Source organism: Artemia sp. Qi Xiang Cuo, chromosome 15 (genome assembly GCF_049724085.1).
Source record: "Artemia sp. Qi Xiang Cuo chromosome 15, ASM4972408v1, whole genome shotgun sequence".
Taxonomy (NCBI): domain Eukaryota; kingdom Metazoa; phylum Arthropoda; class Branchiopoda; order Anostraca; family Artemiidae; genus Artemia; species Artemia sp. Qi Xiang Cuo.
This window is the reverse complement of record NC_142808.1, coordinates 17,293,567-17,303,661: the sequence shown is the minus strand read 5'-3', so window position 1 is coordinate 17,303,661 and position 10,095 is coordinate 17,293,567. Positions and strand designations below refer to the sequence as shown.

Below are 10,095 nucleotides of genomic sequence, written 5' to 3'. Positions count from 1 at the left end.
TTAGACTTCTAACAGTTGATGAAATTAAAAAAAATATTTATGGGTTGCGTAGTAATTCATCTGGTAGCGATCATATTACTCTAAAAACACTTAAATGTATTTTTCCTGTTACAGCTGAAGTTTGATGTGGGTTAATTAATGAGTGTTTTCGTCAAGGAAAATTCCCAGATTGTTTTAAAGTTGCCCGTATAACCCCAATTCATAAGGGTGGTATTCAAAATGACCCAGGAAACTATAGACAGATATCTGTTTTACCCATTATTTCCCGTGTTTTAGAGAAGTGTTTTAGTATTAGAATGATGAGTTTTTTGGAGGATCATAAGTTACTGGTAGAGACACAATTTGGGTTCCGTAGAAAAAGGACAACGGAACAGGCGATGATTTATTTGACAACTATTATTAATGATGTATAAGATAAAGGTTTCAAAATAGGTGCTATATTTTTAGATCTGATGAAAGCTTTCGACACTGTGGATCATGAACTTCTACTTAAGAAGTGTGAGGTGTATGGTTTGAGGGGTAAATCATTAAATTTTTTAAGAAGTTTTTTAATTAATCGTTATCAGTATGTCCAACTAAATGATCCTTCTTCCGAAAAAAAGCGTATTGAAATAGGTGTTCCGCAAGGATCAGTTCTCGGTCCTATATTATTCTTGATTTTTATTAATGATTTACCAAATTGTCTAAATAATTTTTGATATAGAATAAATGAACTAATAGTAAACACGACTAATAAAACAGTTTCACTTTTTGCTAATGGCATAACAGCCATTAGCACAGCTAAGACAGCGAAGCTGCTGCAGATTTCCATGAAGGAATCAGTTAATAGAATTACAGCATGGCTGAGGGTAAATAAATTATGGATTAACATGGCTAAGTCTAACTTTATTATTTTCTCACGATCATCAAACTTTTACCCATGGATCAAGGAATTAGATATGCCCAATGGCGTTATAAAACTGACTGCGTCTTTTAAATACCTTGGGATTGTGATAGATGAAACTCTATCTTTTAAGGAACATGTTATTTTAACTAGCAAAATTCTGGAAAGAAATCTCGGTATAATGAAGAAACTCCAACATTGTTTTTCCAAGTTTGTCCTTCGCCATCTTTATTTTTCTTTAATACACCCGTATATACTTTATTGTTCAAATATTTGGCTGTCTACTTTTTCTTCTGCCCTAAATCCAATAAGAGTTCTACAAAATCATGCAGTAAGGATTTTAGCCGGTATATCACCCCGTATGTCTGTTTGAGAAATTTACCCAAATTTAAAAATTTTGCCAGCTGCAGGCCTTCGTGAATTGTACGTATTGTGCTTTATTTTTGGACTGCAGCAGGATGTTCAGCCTCGTTGTTTTGGTGATCTATTGTCCATTAGGTCTACTGTTCATTCTCATGATACAAGGGGTAGCGCGGACTTTTGTGTACCTAGAGGTATATCTTCCCGTTCATGTTTTTCTGTTCTTTATAGAGGTATGCGGAAATGGAATAGCTTGAATAGTGATATTAAGACTATTGGTGACCCCAATATTTTTAGAAAAATCATTAAGGAACTGCTCTTTGCTGAATATGAGTTTTGACTGATTAATTTATTTATTTACTGTGGGGGTTTTGTTGATATAATGTTCCCAGAGGATGCATAATATATGCAATTATTTTGTATTTATTGTTTAGTGTGATGGTATTAGTGGTGTCGGTGGCCAAGTGTTCTTTGTTTATAGGATTTTGTTTTCTCTACCTCCCCCACGGACAAGCTTTGCTTTTTAGGGGAGGCAGCAATAATTTTTTGTTGATATGTTTTTTTTTCAATAAATCCTTCTTCTTCTTCTTCTTAATTCCCCGAAGTCCCCGGAGGGAGGGCTGAAAGTTATGAACTTCGCCCAATGTTAACATATAGTATTGGTTATTAGGAAGTATAAAGACGTTTTGAGGGGGGATTTTTTCTGGTAGTAGGGGGGTGGGTGGTTTGGGGGTTATGTGGGAGGATCTTTCCATGAAGAAGTTTTTATGGGGGAAGGGACATTGCTATGAAGGGGGCGCCGGATCTCCCAGCATTATTTAAAAAAAAGATCAGAAATTAAATATAAAAAACAAGTTTTCCAACTGAAAATAAGGAGTAACGTCAAAACTTAAAACGAACAGAAAATATTACGTGTATGATTGGGTTCACCCCCTAGTCAGTACCTCGCTCTTTAAGCCAAAGATTTTTTAGTACTTTCACAAGAGCTATTTATTCTAAATAAAATTTTATTTAGACAAAAAAAAATTCAAATGACAAAAAAAAATTCTAATTTTTTACCAAAAGAGGGTTGATTAACCCGCTCGACCCTTCCTATGCATATTCATGAATGTAGTTTTAAGGGATGGGCACACGTAGCTGATTTCGGGAACTGATTTCCAAATCAGCGCCGATTTTATAAGAAATCGGCGTTAATTTGAGCTTGAAAAAATTTCTAGTTTTCGGCACCGATTTACAAAATCAGCGCTGATTTTCATCATGATCATCACAAAAAAAATAGGGATACAAATAAATATTCCGCCAGAGGTATCTGTGGCGAAAGACCCCACTACTGAGCTTAGATCAATCAAGCAACTATTAATAAACTCCAGTTGACTATTTGTGTCCGTGATTTTTTGTTTTGAAAATTTTGCGCAATAAATTTTTCTTTCAACAAATTTTTCTTACCGCTATCGTTTGTCCACTGATGCTGAAATCGGTTCACGAAATCAGCTATGTGTGCCTAGCCCTTTACTAAGTAGAGTTCTTACCTTTGTCTTTAAATGCAGTGATAGTAAGCTGAAAACCATTAGCTTCACTCCCCCAAGCATCAGTGTTATACTTCATTGTCAAGTAGTTTGTCCTTGTTTGCATAATTGGAACGTTGTGATGTGTGTGTCTACAAGATAATTCAGCCTGAAACGATTCAAAGAGTACATTAGGGCTGTTTTTTCACTCATCAATGTGCTAAGATCTTACATCTTTTGTCAGAAAACACTTAAAAGTGAAATCTTTGAACTAAGATCTTACATCTTTCGTCGTTTTGTGCAAACGTCTTTCATCATTCTACTCTGATCAGCGGTCTGAGAACAATGATAAGTATATCATCAAAGTTCTCACATCATTGTTCTATATGGCAGAACAGTGGCGGTCTTCACACTTTTTGCTAACATCAGTGAGCTGTAAGATCTTAGAAGAAAGATGAGTTAAAAACGATAATCTTTGCAGAAACATGTAAGATCTTAGTGCTAAAAAACGGGCCTATTATCTGCTAAATAAATTTTGCTAGAGAGGAATTTCGAAACGAGGTTGCAAATGTCGTTTTATCATACTACATGTGATTTTTTGCATCATAAAAATCACATGAAAAACCCGGAGCATCTCTCGGGCATCTTATTTTTGCTGAAACTATCGCAGTAACTAATAACTTCAGAGATAGTTAATGCAAGCCTATACCCGCAAATCAAAGGGGATTTTCTATTGAAAGGGGTATGAAAATGCGGAAGGATAAGGCTTTTGACTCCATATATTCGGTTCTCTTAGATTGACTCTTCCGGTCTCTCCTGTTTGAAGGTAAGGCTGGGACCCTAGAGGATGTGAAGTACATTTTGGAACGGACAAAAAAAATTAAATATGTTACACATTTTGGATTAATCTATTACAAGCAAAAATTGCGGCTGAACAATGCTTTAGTGCTTTGAATTTAGATGAAGACACGTATTTGTTCAATATATGTTGCCCAGTGAAGTTCAAATAACACTCTAGACTTTTAAATGGTTTGAAGGGTGGTGTCCAAATATGAACGAATTTCGAATATTTTTTATGAATTTCCATTAAAACAGTAAGGTAAGGTAATTAGTAACGTCTACTAAGTAAGGTTTACTTTAGTAAGGTAAACCTTACTAAGGGTCATGTCTACAGATCTTTATAGTGTGATTTAGACCTCTTCAACCCTAACGCTTGATCCAAGGTGGATCCAGGTTTTTTTCGGGGGGGGGCAAAATAGGATGATCCTATAAACTTGCGTTAGGAGCATATTTAATTAACATGAACTTGCGTTAGTTAAGTAAATTACATTACTTTGGACTACATTGGGGGGGAGGCGCCCCCTCGTCCCCACTGGATCCACCACTGCAATTGATTTCCAATTAGCTCAGTTAGGCCAATCAGAGCAGGCTCTCTCCGTTGTAAGCTACTCTTATTGGCCAAGGGTTTAGCTTGCCCAATAGCATTCTGGAATACCTTTCTACCGATGCCATAAACCTAGAATAGAAACAGAAAAATCCTTCAGTGTACCCTGCAGTACATAAAAGAATAATTCATAAGGCTGTCAATAGTCTGCCAATTACCTGTTAATTGCCTGTCAAATAGGCTGTCAATTAGCAGCCCTGAAATAAAAAATTTTTGTGATACAATTTTAGATCGGTAAAAAACTCAAGAAAGATTAGTTTTCAGCAAAGCGCTAGTTTATCAGAATTCCACCTAACCTAACATAACTTATAGGGGAAAATCAGGAGCCAGTTTGTTTGGAAAAGTTTTTCCAAAATGCGTTGGATAAATTACGAAGCAGTGGCTTTTGTCCGTTTGAACTTTGAACTTTGCTCTGTACTTTCACCATAAAAACTTTGTTTTTCAAAATTATTTGGTACTTACGTGTTATAGCGACCACACTGTTGTTCTTGAGCTAAGTAAAACCGGTTTCTCTGTCTGCATTCAGAGACAATTAGCTTAGTTTTAGTGAGATAAACTTTGGCTAGGTATTTAATATAACGTGTTTTGGGCGACCTACTTTTCACAATTCTCTGTTGTAGTTTCCATAACTTTGTTACTAAAGCATTATATTTTCATCATATTTTGGTATAATTCATCAGGACTAACCTAACTTTACTTCTTGGGTGGGGTCGCTATAACACGTAAGTACCTTCAATTTTTTTACGTTTCTTAAGTTTTTAAATTATTGACAATAAACTTATAAGATATTTTTCTCACTTAGGCAACGACATTAATGAAGTTTACGTGAGTTTTCACTAAAATAAGGCATTAACTATTGGCTTCACTTCACATCTCTTTTAAACTTTGCCTCCACAAAAGAGTCTATGGAGTATTTATTTGTGGCATCTTTGAGAAGTTGTAAATAAAAAACTCAATTAACTATGAAATTATTAAAGGAATTTAAGATGATTCATTATCTTAAAATCACTTTGCGAGCCTCAGCGTCGACTGACCATCTCAAAGACACAAGACGGAAGAAATTAAACGTTTTTTTAATATTTCTGAGACTATAGGTGTTGCCTTTTAGTTTTCTGTTGTTTTTTCGGAGTTCTTATCCCAGATTCTAAAAGACCGCCGAATCGATTCTAAATAGTTTGGCCACAAAAACTTAAATAAGTTTATAATGGACAAGAGAAAGTGATTCTTTACGGTATTGAACCCCCTCTGAGCGTGTAGTAAATATAATTCACGAAATTTGTGTTATCAATATTTTAACTTCTTTGACTTTAGTATTATAGGAAACATATTCCTTGGAAATGAATCGGTGCTTGAAAGAGAATACGCATTAAAAAAAAGTGTCCTGTCCGAAATTTTATCATATGTTATCATGGCCACAAGACAGATCTATTACGACTAAACTAAAGCATCTTGTCTTTCAAGATATATCTTGTCTTGTCATCTTGTCTTATAGCACTTTCAGATGGCATTGTCCAGTCGACTTTGCAAAAGGGTGATTAGATGTAAAAATTAGCTTTTAAGTGGCCCTTAAACACCTCTCTATCATGTTGTAGTAGCCTTTTAGTTCCTTAAGGTGATATAGGAAAGAGAGGATTGCAAACCTCAGGGTTAGGATTTTGAATTATGGAAATTATGATAGTACCCTTTCCCTTCTTCCAAGCCTTTTTATTCCGAAAATGAAATCTAGAGTAAACTTTTTTGGTGCCATATAGCACCCTGTGATGGCGTTATTAACTTAAATTTATAAACAAATTCGATACAAAACTTGGCTTTTAAATGAGCCCTTAAACAGCTCTCTATGATGTTCCAGTGCCCCAATAACGGCAAAGAAAAAAAGGACACATTAGTGCTACGGTGCAAAAAAAAAAAAAAATTACATCTTTTTGTTGCTGAAAGTGGGAGATTGTAAACGCTGCTGAGATGCTACTGAGTCATCTTCTCAGTGGAGGTCTTTCCCTCGCCACTCAGCGCGTCCCCAGGTGGCAGATAGGGAAGCGTCCTACAGATATGTAGGGTAACTACGTAGGAGATGCGGACCAAGGGGGTACCTGGTCCCTGGGGGTCCATAATAAAAAGTGGGGAACCCTCGTTCGAGGCTGTAAATACAGGTGAAGGAGGAAGAAGGCCCCTCATATGCACATTCAGCAGGGCCCACCGGCGTGTGGACACACCCCGTGAGTTACAAACCTTCTCGCAGCGATGGGTTAATTGCATGGTGATGCAGAACACCATCGCGGGAGGATCTTTTATAGGAGGACAACTGTGGCAGGGCGTAAGATCCAGATCTATGGACAACAGCCTCTGCAAAGCGCTTCCTCTACCCTTTCGGCCTCAGAACTTAGACCTAGAAAAATTATGAATACGGCTACGGCGTTCCCGGTGAGCGACGCAGCCCCTTGGCGTGGGTGTCAAGAATTAAGCAAGGGAACCATACTACGGCGTTCCCGACAGGCGAAGCAAATTCGAATATGGTGACGAAGTCGAAAAATCTACAAGCTACATCCTTGGGAAAACTAACTACAGTCATAAAACAATCAAAATCAAGAATAACTGTTGGTTGTTGGAATGTCAGATTTGTTAAACAAGAAGCTACGCAAGCTCTCCTTGTCCATGAGATGGAGAAGTACAATATTAACATATTATACGTTTCTGAGGCGACAATCTCCGGTTCTGGCTCTACAGTAATTATAGCGCACGAAACGTTACAACAGTTCCACTTTTTTTTACTCTGGAGTAAACAATAACTTGGGACCCCATGGCGTTGGTTTCTTCATGAACCAAAGAAACAGAAACGCACTTCTTGAGTGGAATCCTGTTTCTCCCCGACTGGCTAGGATTAGGCTTAAAGGCAGCAGTGCTGAAAACGTATCCATTCTCTCCGCATACGCCCCTACTCGTGATGCCACAGTTACTGCTAAGAATGAATTCCATTCGGAATTGCAACAACTGTCTTCTTCGGTGGCTGCACGAGACTACCTGATTATTGTAAGAGACTTCAACGCGAGAGTTGGTCTATCTGATACCCCCACACAAGTCTTTGGAAAGTTCGGACTCTGGCACTGATACGAAAATGGGCAAAGGCTGGTAAACTATGCTTTGTTGAATCATCTTGTTGTAACCAACACCGTGCTTCAGCACAAGCCAAGCCATCTACTGACCTGGCATTCCAGCGACGGTGTCACTAAGGCCCAAATTGACTTCATTCTCGTCCACCAACGCTGGAGAAGTTCAGTAATAGACTCCCGCTCTTATAACGGTGCAGACACAGGCTCAAAATCAGGGTCTTAAAATCAGCTTTCCTTAGAAAACCGTTGTAGAACCGGCGTAAAATAAGTGTAAGAACAAAGTTCTAGTTACCTGATCTTGGTTTGAACCATGCTTCTTTATGGATGCTAAGCTTGGTCAGTAAAGCGACTATATGAAAATGCACTGAAGGTGTCTGAGCATAGATTTCTGCGTAGCATTCTCAGTTTAAATCTGAATAATCGCATATCAAACGTGGATATCTGTGGTATCAAGAGATGCGTTGGCATCACAATCAACTAGCGTCGACTGAAATGGTTTGGCCAAGTCTTACGTAGGCAACAGAGTACTTGCCTCACCAAATTCTTCTAGCTCAGCCACTAAACTCATGAAAGAGACGCCAAGGAGGACAGCGGGAAAGCTGGTGGAACTTGGTTAGATTACATCTTGAACCTATTGGGGGGTTCAGAAAGTTTGGTCACAGATGGACTACTCAATGGCTCCCATTTGCAAAGCAGCTGGCAGTAGACCGCACTACGTCGTTCAAACAAGTCTCGAAGCTCCTTAATACCGGGCAAGGTGGAAACGCCTGATTCCCGCCACAAATACAAGAACAAGATTGTAGGCGTTCTGAGTAAGGTTTTTGACAATGGCAATCTTAATGGTTGCTTTTGTATCGATCCGACGATATTTTCGGGGAGTCTCAGGATCATTTTCAAAAATCCTGCGAATCACATTTCAAAATAAAATTTTACTATCAAGGTTAAGCGAAATAATAGTTACTTTTCCTGAATCAGCTATAAATGGTAACTTTTTTTCAACAGACAGTTAAAAAAAGAAACACATTTTAAACTTTTGGGGGTGAAATTCTACTTTAGCTACTTTTGGCTATCTTGGAAAGGGGTTAGGTTAGGAAAATGAATTTTTCAGGGATGGGTCTACAGGCTAAAGTATGTCCTGGGAAGGTATTTTGAAGTACTTACCTCTTCTCCTTCTCCCTCTAGAGGGTCCTGATCTTTGATGATATTTGACCTTTACAAACCTCCGTGTTATAAAAGTGAAACCTTGCAAAATGGATCTACCACAAAATAGAGTATCACAAAATTGTTATCAGCTTCACAACTTTGCTCAATCCCAATTTATAAGGTTCTAAAGATATGCAAATACATTTCCTAAATTTTGAAAAAAAACAACATTAATATGGCTTAAAATTCTACTCAAATAACGGATATTGCATTTTCAGAACTAAAACCAGAGAAAAAGAAACCGATAACAGAAAATTAAGCTAAAATGCTGTTTTGTCAAAATTTCAATAGTTATAGACCTGTCATGTAGGCAAATTTCAGGACCCTCTAGGGAGAGAAAGAGTGGAGGAAGGTACTTCAAAATACCTTCCCAGGACATATTTTAGAATGTAGACCCATCCCTGAAAGTTTCATTTTACTAACTTAACCCCTTTCCATGATAGCCAAAAGTAGCTAAAGTAGAATTTTACCAATAAAAAAAGGTATGTGTTAGCCACTGAACAAATCAGGTGAAGTATATTTACGACAATCATTAAAAAATAGTTTTTCAGAATCCTAAGAATAAAGAGAAATATCATAAGTCAGTTTGTTTGAAACAGTTTTTGAAAAATACTGTACATAAATTGCAAAGCAGCATTTTTTTTTCAATTGGAGTTTCAACTTTGCTCTTTATTTTCACCAGAAGAAATTTTTGTTTTTAAATAAACTGGCCAAAGAGTCTGTTAGCTATCAGACATGAAAAAAGAAAAAAAAATTACTTAGGCTCTAACGTGGGGATCATACCATCTGTGAGAACAGACAAGGTAAATTCACCAAATTAAGGATAAATTCGCTACCTTTAAATGTATGTTGCTGACAGTATGCAACTTCTTCAAACTGTATGCAACGCTCAATTGACTTCAGGCTTTTGACAAAAAAAAAGAAAAAATTATGCATACTCCATCTCCTTGGAAGCCAGCTAACTTTGATTGTAATGATACCCCAGAAAAATGCCCATTACATAGTAGCAGTAATAACGCGTCATTGTTCTCAGATTAGTGCATCGCTGGGAGATAAGGGCACCTCCCAATTATATAAAGTAAGACTCAAGTTCAAGCCAAACACTTTCAGCTGGCTAGTCTCAATATAATATTTTAATATATTTCTAATATCTTACCTTAGGCGTTCCGATAGCATGTCCTCCATCGTAGATAAGAAGTCTATCATTGCAGTCAAGTTGTAAGTGCTGAAACTGAAGTGTAAACTTTTGAAGAACTGTTTCGGTTTGGAAAGTTGCCACACAGTTAATATTCCTCTCAGCTCTCGATATTACAACTGCCCCATCAATTTTCCTGTACATTGTTGATAGGTAAGGATCTTTGCACAATTGTGAAATGTAATCTGAAACGGAATAACTTGGAAAGTAGATCTGAGTTCAATCAAAGATTTAATTTCTAAATCGTTAATAAATTTGTTAATGATTCATTAATGATTTCAGTAATTAAATGAAATCATTTTATTAAACTTATTTTGTTAATAAAAATAGTATGCAAGTAAATTGTAAATTAATTATAGAATTGGTACTAAAAATAAGGATTTTTTAGCTTTTTTATTTAT

The 10,095-nt window shown here is 36.9% G+C and overlaps 1 protein-coding gene across 1 annotated transcript; it reads right to left on the bottom strand.

Annotated features, from left to right (window-relative positions):
• Nucleotides 1-2,755: 2,755 nt before the first annotated feature.
• Nucleotides 2,756-9,873, bottom strand: loaf (low-density lipoprotein receptor domain containing lost and found). The gene is made up of 2 exons (XM_089101122.1): nucleotides 9,656-9,873; nucleotides 2,756-2,917 (listed from the first exon to the last, which is right to left on the bottom strand). The coding sequence occupies exons 1-2, from the start codon at nucleotides 9,836-9,838 to the stop codon at nucleotides 2,756-2,758; spliced, it is 345 nt and encodes a 114-aa protein (XP_088957248.1). The 5' UTR covers nucleotides 9,839-9,873.
• Between the last annotated feature and the right edge of the window lie 222 nt (nucleotides 9,874-10,095).

Bases quoted from the DNA above. Each gene is read 5' to 3' on its own strand.
- loaf (XM_089101122.1), bottom strand. From the start codon at position 9,838: ATGTACAGGAAAATTGATGGGGCAGTTGTAATATCGAGAGCTGAGAGG. The intron at 2,918-9,655 runs GTAAGATATTAG...GAATCGTTTCAG, and splicing joins ATGCTATCGGAACGCCTAAG to GCTGAATTATCTTGTAGACA.